The sequence below is a fragment of the Ischnura elegans genome, chromosome 12, assembly GCF_921293095.1.
Source record: "Ischnura elegans chromosome 12, ioIscEleg1.1, whole genome shotgun sequence".
Classification (NCBI taxonomy): Eukaryota; Metazoa; Arthropoda; class Insecta; order Odonata; family Coenagrionidae; genus Ischnura; species Ischnura elegans.
Window position 1 is genome coordinate 47762220 of NC_060257.1, and position 18999 is coordinate 47781218.

The 18999-nt window shown below is 37.6% G+C and overlaps 1 protein-coding gene across 4 annotated transcripts in view; it reads right to left on the reverse strand.

The window, feature by feature from the left end:
* Nucleotides 1-10031: 10031 nt before the first annotated feature.
* Nucleotides 10032-18999, reverse strand: part of LOC124169802 (WD repeat-containing protein 7) — a 158005-nt gene continuing 149037 nt past the window's right edge. For all 4 annotated transcript variants that reach the window (XM_046548566.1, XM_046548563.1, XM_046548564.1 and 1 more), the window contains 4 exons: nucleotides 14397-14549; nucleotides 14057-14239; nucleotides 13768-13872; nucleotides 10032-11255 (listed from right to left, as the gene is read on the reverse strand). In XM_046548566.1, the coding sequence (XP_046404522.1) occupies nucleotides 11073-11255; nucleotides 13768-13872; nucleotides 14057-14239; nucleotides 14397-14549 (624 nt within the window). In that variant the 3' untranslated portion in view covers nucleotides 10032-11072. The remainder of the gene's footprint in view (nucleotides 11256-13767; nucleotides 13873-14056; nucleotides 14240-14396; nucleotides 14550-18999) is intronic.

Sequence of the window (18999 nt, forward strand, 5' to 3'; positions counted from 1 at the left end):
CGAATCTCAATCAACATTGGATAGAAAAAATCGTTACACTACCAGCCGAGAAAATGAATGACGACACCTACAGGATACATATAATTATCTCTTATCGCGGTTCGCGAGTTTATTGATAGCTGGCCCCTGGTCAAGTTTTCCGGTCGATGGAAAGCGAAGGTTGTTGGGACCGCTTGCAGGTGTGACGAAATGAACAGTTAGCAGCACTGCGGTTCTTTCTCGCGAATGGGTGACGTAGAGGAGTTCGATGGAAGGATCGATAAGAAAGAGCACCATGGTTTGGAACGGCCAGTTTCGGGATGCTGGAGTATTGTCAAAGTTAAAACGCAGCACACTTTGAATTAACTTTTCAAATCACTCGAGAGACATTAATTTTCGTATCAGTACATTAAAAGTTTCTGGGAATTTTACACAAATACTTTAATTTTGCTTCACTACCTGTAGGAAAACAAAAGCTATAAGAGTTGAAAGAGTTTTGTTACCGTGGAAGCCGAATTACCAACGACGGGCGGAGCAATAGAGAATTAGTTAGTAGAAGGGCATTCTACAAAAAGAAGCATATTCTTACAGCTACGAAAACAAGCATATAAGTATGGAAACAATGCAGCATATGGGCCATGTTTCTGTACGGAGGGAAGCTTGGCCTTTGACACCTGCAGAGAAGTCAAAAGAGGAAGCATTCGAAACATGGTGCAATTGAGGAAAGATGAAGATAAAATGGGTCGAACGAAGTAATTAGGAAGTGCTAAGAAAAGTGAGAGGAAAGAAGTCTTCTTAATATCCTGCGTAGAACAGAGGACGACTAATTTGGCCACATTAAGGGACATTATGGACTGGTGAAAACAATCGTGGAGGGACAAGTGGAAGGAAGGAAAGGCATGGGACGGCCCCGAATGAGTTACATAGGACAGGTTATAAATGATGTCTAAGAGAACAAATACGTCACAATGAAAAGGCTAAGGGATTGGAGAAAGGAATGGAGAGCTGCTTCAAACCAATCATAGGATTTTTGAGTTATGATGATGATGACCTGTTTCAATTCCAAGGCCAGTATCATAATATCTGATTAAGTTTTTCGGAGCATGAAATTACGAGTTAACAATATCTACCACTTATACCACCTGTATAACTAAATGCTATTCTGAACTCTTCGCCCTCCTGTAACTTTTAAATATTTCCAATTTAAGGTTTCGGCAGTTACATGTTCCGGTAAACGCTGACTAGACATAAAAAATCGGCCGTTAGTATTATCTTCAGGTGACCTCTAGATAATACAAAATGTAATTAAGCCCGCCGTGAGGTAAAATTATGTGAGGATTATGTATGTGATTAAAGTATGTGAGGAAAATAACCAGTATCTTTTAGTTCACTAATATATTTTAACGAGCGTGCTGCGCCCGCTCCCAGCGGGCTTACATGTTCCGGTAAACGCTGGTCCCACAATTTTCAATGCAGGTCCACAGAGGGATAGGCGCGTTTCTAATTTTAAAATGTAGAAAAAAAAGGCAGGGTCTTATGTATAAATTTAATTGGAATGTTCATGTACAAATTGAGGTCAGAGGACCTCTTTAAACACAACATTGGAAGTAATTACACTATCCTCTGTTAAACGCACACTATGACTCATACTTACGTATCAACAGGAGACTTGAATGTGGAATCAGCCGCATTTTGATAAAAGTTATTTAAAGAATGCGAGATATTGTTGCAAATGAACAAATGTATCAGTTTGTGCGCCGTTAACGTCAGGAATATTTACCGGTTTTTGTTTTTTAGTTTTTTTATTATTTAAAAACCAATTTTAGGAAACAATAGCAATATTTAGGAAGTAAGATATGCCGTCGAATGTTCTCTGATAAATTCTGTGCATTTTGCTACCTCATTTATAGAGTTTGGTTGTGTATAAGTTGAGAAAAAGGTATCTACACAGTAGAAATAATATAGAAGATTCCACCAGATTAATCCTGAAACAACTCTCTTAAGTCTCAATTTCCTTAAGAATTAAATTAATTTTTCATTGAGCTTTGACAATGCTCCAACCCGTTCAGTAGAATAAAACAAAATCAAAAAAATAGTATAAAATGGTTTATCATGGTATTATCAAAAATGTTTTTGGAGATTCTTTGCAGCTGAGTTTTAAAGAGGTCTACATATTTTCGATTTTTATTCATATCGAGTAATGGGAGGCAAAACATCGAAGGTCTTAATTCAAAAATTGATATTGGCGTAAGGCTTTCTACATCGCTTAGGTCTTGGGCTCAAAACATTCGATTTGTACAGCATTCTCCATTTATTGACTCAATTAGGATATCTTTTTATTTTACAAAATTTTCAATTTGCATGCGTGTGATTGGCTTCACGAATAAATTTAATAAATATAGTTCATAAACATAACTACCAATCCACATTATACGACCCAGTTTCTGAGGACTAAGCATCTGGCTTTTAAACGAACCCACTTTTACCAGTGTCCCAGAAAAAAATCGCCTTAAGAGAGGTGAACTCACGGTAAATTACGAATTAGGATCACAGAAAATTACCCCGTAAAATATATTGCGACCCAAATATCATGGAAGAACCACACTCAAAGGAGAAATAAGCGGGGATAATGACCGTGAAAGACCCATGAAGAATTGCGTCAAGCAATTTACCAACTGTTTGAATGGAGACGGGTGGAGAAATAAGAATGATTAGCAAATGAAGGAGAGGAGAGCTGCTGACACGCAATTATTCAGCCTGATTAATTCTGATGACTTTGAAGGTTACTGAATAGGAATGATTTGTTTTTATTTGCTTAGAAACCATAATATATTATTTAAAAACTAGAACGATTGAAGGGTTTCATGAATGGCGGAATGAAATCGGTGTAGCCCCAACGAGGTTATCCCAGTTTCCTTTCATTATACATAGAGTGCAATAGAATTGAATTTATTCAACCTAGTCGAGAATGTCTACCTTGAAATCATTTTTTAAATGTTAAGCACATCCAGTTTTGCTATAAATAGGGAACGCACCGAATGCAATTTTTTGAGAAAGTAGTTGACTTCGTCGGCATAAAAATTCAGCTTTCTTGAGAGGAAATTTCTTGAAGCTCACAGCGCCAACCAGCAATGATCAAGTTTTCGTAGAAGAAAAACGTTACCATCAGGGTGGCCACTCAAACATCAGCTTGAAATTCCCTGATATTTTCAGACTATTTGAAGATAAATTGTTAAGAGAATATTCATCTTCGTTGGAGCTAAACATTTGATTAAATGTGGAACAACAACAAACTTTTACGTAAAATAAGTAAATACGCGTTATAACAATGGAATTTCACCGTCATGCGGCACCAGCTTAATAACATCTTGGGAATATAATGTTCGGATATCGAAGACAAACCAAGGCGTAACGGGAAAAATGGAAAAATTGCCAATAGCATTTAAATGCAAATTATATTCCCAGACTTATTATTCAATTTCCCTGACATCGCGAGACATTTAGGACACAATGGAATGAAATTCCATGACTTTCCCTGATTTTGCAGAAGAGTGGATACTTTGATAATACTACTGGTAATACAATATATTATTACTCTCGTAATTATTCGGTAGCAGCCAGAAGGAATATCTACGGTTTAAAATAAAAGTTTCCTGAGAATTTATTCATTTCATGATGCTTGGATTGACTCCTGGAGACGCTAACAATTTCATGACGCATGGATGCGTTAGCCAGACGAATTCGCGGTAGTAATCTAAATAGTAGTCCAAGTAAGAGAGGTGTTACACTCGCTAACTGTTCGATGAACAACCAAATGGCAATGCCTATATCTAGAGCATCATCACCACGTCATGTTCCGCGTGGACTTGAGAAAGTTTGCCAAGTATTTGGGGTGCTCACTTACGATTACAATTACGAAATGGATCCAGATGACTTCAGAAAGCTAATTGGAGCTCACATGTGCATTGAGGACATATATAAAACATTAGTCGACAGCGCCTTTATCATTATTATTTCAATCAACTTTTACTCAAGTCATGAGGGGCAGATGGCAATTATCCAAACGGTGGGATATTTATGAATGAAATTTAACCTTTGTCACATTGATTCCACAAAACAAAGGAAGACCATAAAAGTATTTCCATTAGATAAATAAACCGGTTATAAAAAGTTTATGAAGAACTACGTAATTTTATACGTTATTATTTATTAATTAAGTTCAACCGGTTTCAACGGTTCATCGTCAATTTCAAGGTTGCAAACTGGACATGAGCGTCTAAGTTAATAATTCGATGGCGGCGGTGAGCGGGCATATTCTTTACGGCGCGCCGCGGCGTGCATACTTAATGGTCTTTGCGTCGCGTATTAGTCACAGTCTATTAAAAGCTGAAATACAAGACTTGAGAAATGAAAAATATGATTGAAAATCGATTACTTAGCATATTCTGGAAGATTTACGATCTTATTTTTCAGCTGACTCGACGTCGGCGACGCACAGTGCTTCAGGATACCGAATAGAACGACACTAATTTAAGTATTCCGGGACTAACATGGTGATAACTTTACGGAATCAATGCGCAAATTATGAGGAAAGTCCAGAGAGAAAAAAATCATTCGCGTCAGCCGGGATTCGAACTTCTAGGATTACAGCGACGTAAGACGCTTCGGTAGCGCAACTGGCTAAAGTACTCGACCGAAAATCGGGGGATCCGAGCTCGAATCCTGGTCAGAGCAAATGATTTTTTTCTGAGGAATTTTCGCTTAATAGAACGGCACGGTAACAAATCGAAACTAAAGTAGGCTACTAAGCTAAAAAAAATAACCTGAATTAGTCGCTATTGTGAAGCAAGAGGGAAGTGAAAATGCATAACTGATTACATTTCACTTTCGGCATTATAAATTCTCACTTTATCGTAAAAATTTAATACGAAAATAACTCCTTGATTAGCATTACATTAAAAAATACTTATTCCTAGGAATAAAAGAACTGATCACGTACGTGTAGGCTTATTTAGCTGCGCATTAGTGTTTCCCCAGCAGCCTCTGCTGCGAATAATATTCCCTGTTACTATTACTAACAGATATATTAGGAATTTCCCTAAAATTCATTACCCGTAAAATTGTTAGGAAATAAAATTTATTTTTGGGTCAATGCCTCATTTTCGGGGTCTCGAGACCACTGTACGCCGCAGCAAGGGCTAGTTTTCGTTGTCGGCGGCGGACTTCTTTCGTACTCATTCCATACAAGGGATACATACCCATGAGTATGACGTTGTAGTGTTGAAGCCGATCAAGTGTCAACGAATAAATATATTGGATACTGTTATGGTATTTGAAGGAGGCGACCGACAGCTGAGGTCATCTGCGCTATGAGGGAAGGGTAGGGAAGGAAAGGTGGAGAGGAACCCGGCGTCGGCATTAGCGATAAAGGCACCGCGCCAAGAGTACCGCGGCTTTACGTTCCAACCGAAGGGCAGAGTGTTGAACTAGAATTGTCCTCTACACAACGCTAAAGCAGGACAGTCTGTGAAAATTCTGGGGAATTGAACCCGAGTCCACTGTGTGGAAAACCAACACTAATACCACACACAAACCCAACCGCTATTGGAAAATTGCTAATTTCAAATGTTTCAAATTTCTCAACATGACAACATTCTATTAAAAAAAGTCTGTAACAATTGAAGTAAACAAAATCGCATGAATAAAAAAATTATAAACCTCACATTAGACACTTGGCTAGAAGTTTGCTTAGAGGGGAGCTTGCGTGGTATGCGGGTTGCACATAATCATATTTTTGTTGTCGATTCGCGAGCATTGAAAGGCAAGTTTCATTAAATCAGCTGTATATTCCAATTACGTAATGTTGAAAGTTAAATTTATCTTTTATTTTTGGCAGAAGATATGAGATGGAAATATATCGAACAATGGAGTGTCAGAGGATAGTTGCCTCTAGGCTAACGAATCATTCCGGGTAGTTAACGTAAGGCAAAAATTTGGGGGGGATTATACGAGGGAGAGCTGAGGCCAGTGGCGGATACAGATGGGGGGCGCAGGGGGCGCGCGCCCCCCCTTTGCGGGGCCACCCGTATTGCCAAACATAGCAGAACCATAATTTTAACTTTTTTATATCATAAGATGGCATTGTCTTGAATGTGTGTTAAATCACTTTAGTTAAAATTTCTGAAGCTCTGCATGTGACTTGATTATTTTTTATTGCGATAAAAGTAAAGGTAACTCAAGATGTCTTTTGCGCCCCCCCTTGAATTTTCTCTGTATCCGCCACTGGCTGAGGCCCCCCAAGGTCCCCTAACTGCGTATCCGCCACCTGTGCTATACGTTACATCTTCGCGGGTACACAAGCTTTGCAGAGCATGAGATGTCTGCCTTTCGACGCTGAAATTATCGTCTTGTCTCACACTTATCCTCGGCCGGCAATGACGTAATACTCGCGTATGCCGCAGCACGCATATTAAAATATCCGCGCGTTCGGCTGATTCTTCAAGGCAATCGAATTGCTGAGGTCATATCGTCCTGTTGACTCAGCGTAGAATGGTTCAATGGCCGTCAACACGGCATCCATTACAGAGAAAAACACATTCAAAATTTTTTCACACGCCTCACTTGTAAATTGGTGGATTATCCTAATTTTGGTAACTGAAATCAATGGTATTATCACGTTTATTATTCCATCCCATATTTCCCAAGTATAAAAGAGAATGGAAATAGCAAAGACTGAGGGTAGAAATATCATAGACAGAAATCAACAATCCGAAGATTGGTATCTCTTCACTCCGCCCACCCATTTTCTAACCTTTTCATACAGACATATTTATACCCTTTTACATCCTCAACAGCTAGTCCTAAGGTACGTATTTTACTGTAATATATTTTATAAAAGTCTTTGACAAAGATCTTCGATAGTGTAATAGGTCACCGTTTACAATATATTTCTTTTATAATATTTAACAGGTTGGCATTCCCATTTATAAAAGAATTGATGAGGCATACCAAATTTGAAGTTATTATTGACGAAATGGCTGAAACCAACAAACGATCTTCAACACTTAAAGAAGTTCTTAAATGAGTGTCCAGTTTATTTATGAAGTGTGTTACTTTTACCACATAATTAAAAGTATTATCGTCCATTATCAGATAATTGATGTAGCTTTTATGGTCTCACCACAGGAGTTCTTTTCTTGGGTTTTGATGAATTCCTTTACCTTGAAATTCGTCTTGAAATCCAGGGCCTAACCCAAAAACGGCTATTTCGACAATCTTTTATTTAAATATCAGTTATAACAATATGAAAGCTTTCAGTGTAGTTGCACAAGTAAAAAAAATCTTCGTCATCTATTTTAATTTGGTTCTTAGATAAAATGTAGTCAGAGGCGGATCCAGGATTTCTTTCTAGGGGGGGGGGGGGTGGGCACAAGCAAGGCAGTATCCAGAATTTTGTTCTAGAGGGGGCACAAATATACCTCGTAATACAAAACGAACGCAATGACAATGGGACCGTATTAAAAATCTTGCATATTTTTTAGGGTCTGGGGGGGTGGCACGTGCCACCGTTTCACCCCTCCCCCCCCCCCCCTAGATTCGCCTATGAATGTAGTTAAGTTCAACAATGAAAAAGCCCTTTTACATTTATCTTGTACGTAGTGTTGTACAAGTCCAAGATCATTCATAAAATATTGAATCTTCAAATATTTTCTAATGTATGTACCATAATCTTTTATAAAAGATACTTAACAAAATATTTTACTGTGTAATACGGGCCTAAGTAACTCATTTGGGGTCAACCTTGGCCTTTCTTCCCGACATATCCTCATCATATCTCATGATGTGGCCAATAGAAACAAAAAATGCATATTCAGAACTTCAACATCCGAAACTATGAGCTTATTAGATACTTCTTGATTATTTACACGAGCAAGAGGCCACTCTGAGGTCTAAATTAGCTCAAAGCATACCTTCAAGTTTCATTGTCTTTCCAACAAATATAGCGGAAAATAGTACTTGACAATAGTGAAGAAATGGGTAAAAACACGATTTGCACAATCAGAACTTTAGCAATAGTAAATTTTTATATAGACAGGAAAAAAGTACGGTTTAGTGCGAAATACGATCAATCTCCAACAAAAAACTTTTGAAATTAAAAAAATATTACGAGCTAGAGCATTTTTAAAGGCAGATTCGAATTCTTCACACCAAAATACACATTAAATGATGAGTGATTCCAGATACAAAATGTCTGTTGACCAGTTTTAATCATTTCAAGTGAATCATCCTTCACTCAACCCGAATTAAACACGACTAGTCCTGCAAGAATGAGTTGCTAAACAAACGTTAATGTTTTCCAACCTCCGACCGAGCCATCAAGCGGCATGTTGAGCAGTAGATTAGGTACGAGCAGCGATAGCCATTTCGAGTAACTGTGCAGTTCTCGCGTGCGAGATAAAGACTTGCTTAGGCTCCCTACATTTTCGCACATGAGCCTCATTTTCTCAAGTGGTTCAAGGTTCTGTTAAGGGGAGCAGCCATCAATGAAGCAGAATCTTCCTCCGCCACAAACAGGAAAATATTCGATCTGGTATTGCGGTCACACACTGGTCAACGGAATGATCAATTACCCTGAACTTCAAGCAAAGACTAATTTATACAGTACTACACTCAGTGGCGAATATAGATCCTCATTTGGGGAAGGGTTCCCTTTCTAATATTCGAACAAGGTCCCCCAAGGCTACGTGCCAGCCTCACGTATTATCTGTTACATTTCCACGGGTACATGAGTTCTGTGGAACAATAGATAAATGTCTGGCTTTTGATTCTGAAATCAACCCTGAGGAGACTGGAGGTGACTACCCAGGACTACCATTATCAATTCTAACCGTTGGTATCCTTGGTAACGATATGCGATAGTGCCTATCTACATACTTCTGGAACATTCGACAGACGGCTTCGGCCCTTCGGGTTTGCTTCTTTCTATCTCTCGCACCCGAGCAAATACTGCTTAGCAATAAATCACCCTGACTCGCCCCAAGGTCCCACGTTTAAATTTTACAGACTAAAGACCACGTTCAAAACCACGACTGTGGTGCGTATCCATTTCAGCTATTTCAGCATATAAAATCAAATTCTTTCTCTATACGTACTCCTTCAAATGCAACAACTTCAATCTCAAATATATTACATTATGACTTCCTACCACTCCAGTGTAAAATGTAAAGCGAATGCGCACTAAGTTTTTTTGTTTTGAAGATGTAGTGTTTTATCTGTAACATTCAGACGAGGGAACTAAGGCCAATAATGAGTGGTTTATTTTTTAATAAAAAATAGGTTTTTAAACTATTTTTTATTTTATTGAAATATTAACACTACTTCTCCGCAGTGCAAGAGACCAATTAAATCAACCTGATGTGTAGTAGTATGGCACCACATAATGGAAGACATGTAAGGCCACGGGTTATACAATCAGCTGTCAAAAAAGGAATTCTATATAACCACAGGAACTTTCATAACTTCATGAAAAGTTGAAATTCTGTCTTCACCATAACTCAAATACGTTAATAAAAAAAGGAAACACTGAAGCACTTATAACATAGCGATAGTGTTTCTTTTACTTAATATTGCTGTAAAAGCGTTTCCCGTCAATAAAGAATGATGATATATTCTCCAATCCTCACGATTATTTTAGGGCAGTGTGGGTCAGACGACATTTATAGCTCATTGGGAACATAAATTTCGTTGGTTATCTTTCGCGATTGGTTATTTAGCGCAGGTATTTCTCGGCCTATGTGTTTTGAGTCCTGTGAACGTTATTAAATAGCTGATAATAAGAGTTATACAATGTAGAATATAAATAGCTACAATCAACGTGAAGTCTCCAGGGGAACGAATGATAAATTAAAGAAACTACTTATTTTAATCTTAAGTATACGAATAGTACGGCATAGCATCTTCTACGACCGAGACAGAATAAATGAAATGAAGGAAAAAAACAGAAAGAATAATAGTTACCCTAGCAACGGTATCCACAAGGAAAAAACAAACGATCTTCATATAGTATGTTTAATGGATTAAAATTCATACACATAAATATTTTAAAAGGCCCATTTTTATATTCATAGAACCCTTATGCATTATTTGGAATGCTATATTCAATGGAAATATCATTGAGAAATTTTCGCCGGCACTTCATGATTCGAGAAATCCTTTGGTGGACTCGCTTGATCAATGCATGAATGCTACGATAACATTAGATGATTTGCCACATGATATGGTATATCACAACAACATAATATATAGCCAGTACGGCCAATGAAGTATTTTTTTTACAGAAAATATAAAATAAAAGATATACACAGCGGCATATAATTTCAAAATCATAAATCAACCTTAGCACTTTCACATAAAAATTTAAAAAATAAAAATATGAACAATTAACATTTCCATAAATTTTCTACATCTTTTAAATAATCCACACTAACAACTATGTACACTTTTACCATTCGGGTACACTCAACAAAATCACTGCAAGAGGCAACATTTCAACCATTTCAACCTCAGAGAACTTTAAGGGCAACAAGAATTTGTTTTAGCAACAAGACAAGGGAGATGAAAGATCCTGGCACCATACTTTATCATTTTTAAATATGCTACAAATTTAAATTCTATATCATAACATGAGTAGCACTAAAATGAGTTATTGTCCACTGTACAATCACAAAGATGACATTCACAAGACATTTACAATTTACAAGTTATGAGGCTGATAAATGAGATATGAGAAACCAACTCTTATTTACATTCCTTACTCATTCACTTAAAATTTTCTGCTTACAACACGCATTCTTTCACAATAGCATATACCCCATGAAGATACATAATGATTCCGACAAACATTCGATTAAAACCATGCAGAAAAGCAGATATTTTCTTCAGCAAGAAAAAAATGATCATACGCTTGTTCATTTTCTATAAGTTATTGTGTGAAGCATATGATTTACATATTTTTCAAGCCTAAAAACTTAAAGCAAAACATTATTGCATAAGTTATGACTTTTATTTCGACACAAAAGCGATGCTTGATCCCTTTATACATTATACCTCGTTTCTGATCCATCGGTTGGGAGAAGCGAAACGGTTCTATTATTTATCCAGACAAGTCGAGCCAGTCGAATGGGATTCAGGCTTGAAATTTCTGCTATTGGAGGCGTAGTATAGGTTTTCACACATCTTGTCTGAGAATTACCAAGTCCAAACATGCCAGTAGATGTCTGAAATAGAAGGAATGCTATCAAGTGACTCACCTGGGGTTTATATTAAATTTAATTGCGGTAGAACGGCGATCATTCAGATCGACTTTGGCTTGATCTCTTCCGAATCAACCAATTTTCCACATTTTCGGATAAGGCCAATAAAAGGGCCAGACGACTTCTATGGGTGGACTTCTTCAATATATTATTCCACGTATTCTGAGGGAAGACGTCTTTAAATGTAAAAAAAAACTTACTGAATTTTTTCATAATTAAGTTGATGGCGAGCGAGGAAAGTGAGAGTCAAGATAAAAGTAGGTGGGGAAAAACTTGAACAGGTAGAGCAGTTTAACTATTTGGGCAGCACATTAGAGGAAAAAGTACACGGTAGCAAGGACATCAGGAAGCGAATTGCATTAGCAAAGGAGGCGTTCATGGACAGGAAGGAGCTTCTGAGAGGATCGTTATGTAAGAGTTTAAAGAAAAGGTTAGTGAAGAGTTTGATATGGAGTGTAGCTCTACACGGTGCGGAAACGTGGACACTGAGAAAAGAAGACGAGAGAAGATTGGAGGCATTCGAGATGTGGGTATGGAGAAGAATGGAGAGGGTGAAATGGACGGAGAGGAAAAGGAACGGCGAAGTGCTGGATATGGTGGGTTAGGAGAGGCAGCTTTTAGATGAGATACGGAGGAGACAGAAGGTATGGATGGAGATAGTGCTTAGCGGGGAAAATGGTGTTAGAGGGTACAATGTTAGGGAAACGAGGGAGGGGAAGGAAAAGAATAGGATTTTTTAGATAGATTGAAAGTGAATTAAAGAAGGCAGTGCTGGAAGGAAAGGGAGGCTCCCAGAGTACTTCTTGAACACTCTATGGAAACCTACCTTAATCGGTAGAATACTATATTAATAATAAGTTGATAGAAACAAAAATGGAACGGAAGGGTGTATCGCAAACTGAAGAAAATACTTAGCTCATAAATTGAGTAAAAATTACACGACAAGGAAAGAATTTACGTACAATTTTCTCCGATAGAATCGAACTTATATTTATGATGATCCGGATATTTGGCGTTCAATTCATTGACAATTTACTGTGCAATTGAAGTTTAAAAATCAAATAACATCACGAGAGAATATCATAATTTTCAACTAATCAGTTATCGTGAAAGAATTAGAAAAACCAAGAAATCTGTTATTTGTTAACCCATTCGGGAAATTAATTAGACGGTGACTCAATAAAGTGGAATGACTTCATAATATGCGCTCGTTCACCTTCTTCAATTCTTCCACTGTCTTTCACGACAAACGATTTTATGATATAAACTCAAGCCATTAATAACAAACGCTAAAAGAATGAAAATAAGGAAACATTACGTAAGTAATGGATGAAACTGGAAATTAAATATCCATTGGTGTGAAGCTTGAAGATACATCCCCCCCTCGCTGCGCCACTGATTGGTAGAAAACTATAAAGATGAATAATAATGCTCGTAATTACGACAAAGTATCATCTTCATCCATTAATTTAATAAATATTACATACCGCATCAAATTTAATCTCACAACTTACAAAAGTGATGGTAGAAAAAAATGACACAGCAAGAAATCCTACGATGTAATGAATTGCCCAGGTAGTCGTAGAACTAATCCATAATTTGTTATGTACACCTACTGTCCGGCCATCAGTGACTTTGGAGAGTTTATCTTACACCATTGATTTAAATTGAATAGATTAAACCTTTCATTGAAAAAATAACATTGAAATAAACGAATTAACATGCATCTTGTGTTGCTTATGGAGATACAAAACTTATCGGAGAAATCAGCAGTTAACAGTTTACATGCGTGAAAGATAACGACACATCGCAAAAGCTATAAAAGTATAAAAATATAGCATTACGGGTTCTTGAAAGGGCAACCCATTACAATCAAAATCTGCATAATGGAAGGTTACTACACTGGAACAAAAATTCGACGATCAATCATATAAATAGGGAAGGGGAATCGTCAAATATATTTCACAACTAAAATTGACAGCATATTTTTTCGGGAAAGAGAAGGAACCATTTGAATTACGTAACACAACGTAGAAAACAAGGGCATTAAATTTTTTTTTGACCACTAGAAAAACACAATAGAACTGCGCGAAAATAACACAAGGATGAAATTAAAGACGTCAAATAGCATTTTTCTCTGGCAGCCTCAAAGAAAAGGGCTTACAAGGTAACAATTGGACGCAGAAAGGTTTCCAGGGATTCCGACCATGTAATTTACTCCGTCTCCCGAATTTTCGATAAGCCTTTCATTCTTACGGGATCTTCTCAATGCCGTCTCTCTAATTTGTACAGCTAATTACTCGGTGGGAAGCACGAGAAACCCTTCTGCACTTGATACGCCGGGAGAATCTTAGATCTTACATCAAAATTGGATATTAATGTTAGGATAAAAAGTATCTGACGAGGATATTAGCAAAGACTTAAATGGAACATTATCTAGGTACTGATCGTTTTCCTTATACAACAATTCTCTTACCTGCCAGAATGATAGCTTGTTCTCCCCACAAGCATAAGAAGCTAAATACTTGCCATCAGGCGAGAAACTTAGGGCTGTATTAGCAGTCCCATGAGCAGTGATCAACTGAAAATAAAAAAAAAGATCAGATAAGGGCAACTTTTTATAACGTCAAATGATAGAATTTAAGCAACGATAAATAAATCACAATAAAAAAATCGGCATAAAACTCAAAATTACAATATCTCTTCACGGTACTATAGTTAACCAAATGTTTGGAGAGACACGAAAATATTCCACAAAAAGTTACCTGACACTTTGACGACCGCAGCTCGTAAATAGCAAGGTTTCCATTCTTAGCTCCGACAGCAATACGTCGTGTGTGCGGACAATGACTAACTTGGTTAAAACGGCAAATTGCTGGAAATACCTCGGCAAGGCCACGTGTTTTCAGACGTCCAGGATCAAGACAATGAAGAACAATGTCAACCACCTGAAATAGTATCAACATAATATTATTGTACGTGTATGATAAACATGACGACAAATTTGTCTCATTTATCGGATACAATTCTCCAAAATTAAGAAGTTTTTCATATAACATTTTAATGAGTTGATAGCGAAAACCCTGGTACTTCATAAAATCTTACCTCTATCAACAGGTCAGCCATTTCGCTCTGCATTTTGTCTATGAGGAGTTCCACACCTCGGAGAATTTCTGGCTTCGCACGATGCAAGACAGAGTTGCTCAAGTTGACATTGAGAGTTTGTGCATTCTGTTGTAAGGTATTGTACCTAGCCACCTACAACAAAATAACATCAAATTAATACCAGCAAATTTATTGGTATGCATACGATTCACCTTACTGAAAGAAAAAAATTGCCAGAAGGATACACTAAGTGGTATTTGGGAAGACAAAATTCACCCTGCATTCAGGAATAAAATTTGTTGATATGAAATAGCACACATAGGGTTCACCAGAAACTTTACTATTTTCTTACATTCCCTTTTCCAACTACCCTATCCTACAAACTTAGTTTTCAAACGTAATATATAATGTTTACTTCTCTGCCGTATTGATTATTCCCGTTTTGTTCCTCTCCCGCCCTTATTCAACAGTCTACAACTCCACCATATTCCACATACGAGTCTCCACTAGTTCGTGGTAGTCTCTTCCCGTCTCTTAGCCCCCATAGAGATTATAACTCCAATTTCTCGCCCATCTGATTTTTCTAAGTCGTTGGAACCTTGCGCCACATCACATTAGGCCTAGATTGCTGTCCGAACCCGCAACCGCCGCAGGTTTGTGTCAATATTACAAAACTTCTACACATCATGTAGTCAAACTGATTTCTCCCTATAACTGCTGGACTTTCCTATGCATATATGAACCTATTATGATGTTTTAACCACGTATGAATTGTAAGTAGCTCGTCTGCTTCAATGAAAAAGACCTTAGGAAAAATCAAATATGTAAAAACGGAAAGTTAAAGATAAAATGTTGACGCATGCTTCATATATATCTATATACACTGGTTTCGTACTTAACTTAGATTACCTGACGTCAAGGTATACAGCTATACCGACATAATACGTAAATTAACCCAGGAATAAGTTAAATATTTTAGCAATAAGAAACGATCACGAGTGATTTACAGAGGCATTAGCTAAATTCTGGGTGCCACGGCGATTAATATACTGTCAAGCTCAGCGTAGCTTATGATAAATTTTAAACGATTAACTATAACATCATGCAGTAAGGATTACTCCTCACCGTAAAGTAGCACTTACGAATGATAAATAAAAATATGGAACGTATGACTTTAACCTTCCAAAAGTTATCACTTATTTCCATTAGATCGATTTCCTCTAACGATAGTTAAGCGGGAAAAATTTCGCGACAGGTTCACAAAAATACTCGATAATAACCCACACACTTGCTGCAGTAGTCTTCATAACGTGATGATCGTCGTGAGAAACAAAAATTAAAAAAATAATTAAAAATTAGAATGCTAATTCAAGATTCGATTGAAATTGCTACCTTAGGAAACATTTCGGCGGAGCCACCATCATGCGTAAGTCTGCTAACCATTAGCATTTGAGCATACCGAAGTCTCATTTACATAGAAATGGAAAACATACATTATTCATTAGAAACTTCTTGCAGCTCGATTGGACGTATTTAATTCTTTCATTTTTTAAGGTGTGCAGACGAAATAGGAGTCAAGACAGCTTGTCGAGGTGGAATTTTTAATCGTATCTAAATCCTCAACTCCTTCAATGGTTGGACGAAATAGAATTAAGTGTACGGAGAAACATCTTCATTCACCATGTGTGTGGATTGAGTTGTTGAAACCTACGGAAATTTGCATCGCCCACGCTTTAAAGCCACTCTAAATTGTACAAATATAAAATTCCAAATGATAAAAGCTCGAAGAATACCCAATTTCCAAGCTAAGGGAGGACAAATTTCTCGAAGTTAACTAAAAAAAGTAACTAAAAGGGCCGAAGGATAGTTTCTCGAGTAACAACTCGCTTTTGTTTATAGGTGGCATGACTAATATTTACAGGTTTTTTATAATTTCTTCCAACATTTTTGAAAACGCAAGGCCTATAAAGAAGATGAAAATATAGCAACGCAACTACTCCATGAATACTTCGTAAATCTGTTGTCCCCGTAGAAAAATAAAGTAACCCTAAGAATCATATAAACCGTATCTTCGCGAATTAAAAGAGTAATGCATTTGAATTTAAACATTTGGGTGGATGGTTTCAGGAGCCACAAAATATAAAATGATTACAGGTAGTATTGATTATATTTTAAGGTTGAATTTTTGTTGCATTTCTTCAAACTGTTGAAAAAATAAGACTCAAAAAGAATATAGCAGGATTCCAAATAAAAACCTTCATCCGTGCTTGCTAAAACTGTCACCCCCGTTGAAAAAATAAAGTAACTTCGGGAAATATAAATCCTTTTTCAATACTTACCACCAAAGCACGACGCCTTTTTTGTTGCATGAATGAGGATTCCCGAGGGAGTTCTACATCTTACAAGGTATGACACCACCTCTTACATAATTCAGAAAGAATCCGAATGGCATAAGGCTTAGCTGAAAAATGACGTCACGCGGTAGATGAAGCGCGATAATACTTGAAGCGAGACAGGGGATGGAGGAGAACCCCGTGACGTAACGCTGACGCCACACGGCGTAACTGCGTTGAACAGAAATCTCGCAAGGAAGGGTAGGGTTAAGCTTTCTTAGCTTGGAGAGAATTATTGTGCCGAGAGACGAGCAAGTAGGCCATCGAAACTAAAGGGAACTCGAGAGCCTGCTCAATTGAACCTAAAACGGATTACTTAGTAACGGACTTAATGACACGTAACGCTCACTTGGCATATTTCAAATCAAATAAGCACACAAATTACAAACAAACTTGTCCAAGAAAATCGGGAGCAACGGCACGTACTGTTACTTCACAAATCTTACTAACACAAATTATAGACACAATTATCCACGGATATTACTCACGAAGAAAATCGGGATCGACGATATGTGCCTTACTTCACAAAACAAATTACACACATAGCGAACACAATAGGGTGGTTTCCTATTATTTTTTTATTGCCGAAATCGAAAGATTATTACTCCTGGAGTACTATTTCACGCTTTTAGATTTTTAAATGACGATATCTATTTTTCGCGATTAAATGAAAAGTGAAAAATTTCAAGCGCGCGAAAACGCGACGGCTAAGTATATAAGGACCATGGGCGAGACTCTGCGCGCTGATACGACGCAGGATGCTAGCAGGTAGCAGAGTACCATGCTAGCTGGTAGCGCTTGGCTTAAATAAGGATTATTAATGCCTTATCAAACGAGGAAAACTTTCCGACCTCAGCCAGTTTTAATAGGTGAGTATTAAGACATGTTTCCCTGAGGCCTGTGCTTCATGCATGCATTGGTAATCTCAGACGATGTAAAACTCCTATCTAATCGTATAGAAACTAGGTCCCTGTGACATCACGTGGAGTGGCATCGCATGGGCGCCAATCTGGCCTTTTTCAAATGAGGATAAAAGTGACCCTTGCCATTCGTCTAAACCGGTATTTCTAAAACCAAATACTTTGTATATTATGAATACAGTAATGGTTGGTAACGAATCGCAATCAATGCCTTTCGTTTTCTTTGATGAAGGAAACTACCCTACTGACGACGGGTACAACCGAACGCCACTATGCTTAGTACAATTTTACTCCCCTTTTTGTTTTGTTTCGCGTCGTCAACCAGAATTGTTACAAAAATAGCATAAATGGAACGTTTTTGGAGAGCATTAAATAAATAAAGAGTCACGGTTTCCGGTCGTTCCTCCGCGTTGAGTTGTCCATAGGTGACGACAGTTTCTCCAGCCATCCTTCTGGCGTCTTCAGGTCAGAAGTAGCCGAAGACGCCAGCAGGATGGCTGGAGATACTGTCACCTATGGACAACTCAACGCGGAGGAACGCCCGGAAACCGAGATTCATATGAAGAAACGCCGCGGAAACCTCAGATCAAAATTAAACAAATAAATTAGAAAAAATAAGCTGTGGTGGAACGCGTAACATTTTTGTTACCTTTCAACACCACGCAAAAAATTTTTTCTCGCCAACTCACCTTTCTATTGAAAAGGAGGACTTGAAATAATCACTTAATTTACGTTAAAAATAATCATCAAAGAATTTAATGGTCGCATTACACTGATGAAAATACCCATTTGCCGGATGTGTGAAAAATGTCATACTTGAGGTTAATGAAAGCGAAACCTTCTTCGCCATGTCCTCATAATAATACAAGTGGAAGTAATAATATTACAAGTAATTAACTTTTAACAGAGGATTTTGCCAGATATTCTAACAACGTCCACCGAATCTAATAGGTTACAATTCATCTGTGCCGAAGGTCAGCGGGATATGCGATACTTGATTAATTGACACAAATTATTGCCATTGATACAAATAGCAAGTTGAATTGCTTTGCGTTGTTGATGCACGCCAAGGTAGTAAGGATATAATCGAGATTCATTTCCATTGGGATATAAAATCTCAAGTTATGTGAAAGTTCAGCACAAACGTTATCGCTGATGTCTTCAATTTACCTAGTTACCGAGCCAGCCCCTTGCGGAATACATTCCTTTCAACGGCATTTTAAGCATTTAGTGGTCAAGAGAAAGCTGAAAAGGATAGACGACTGTGTCCTCTCCCCGAACGAAACCATA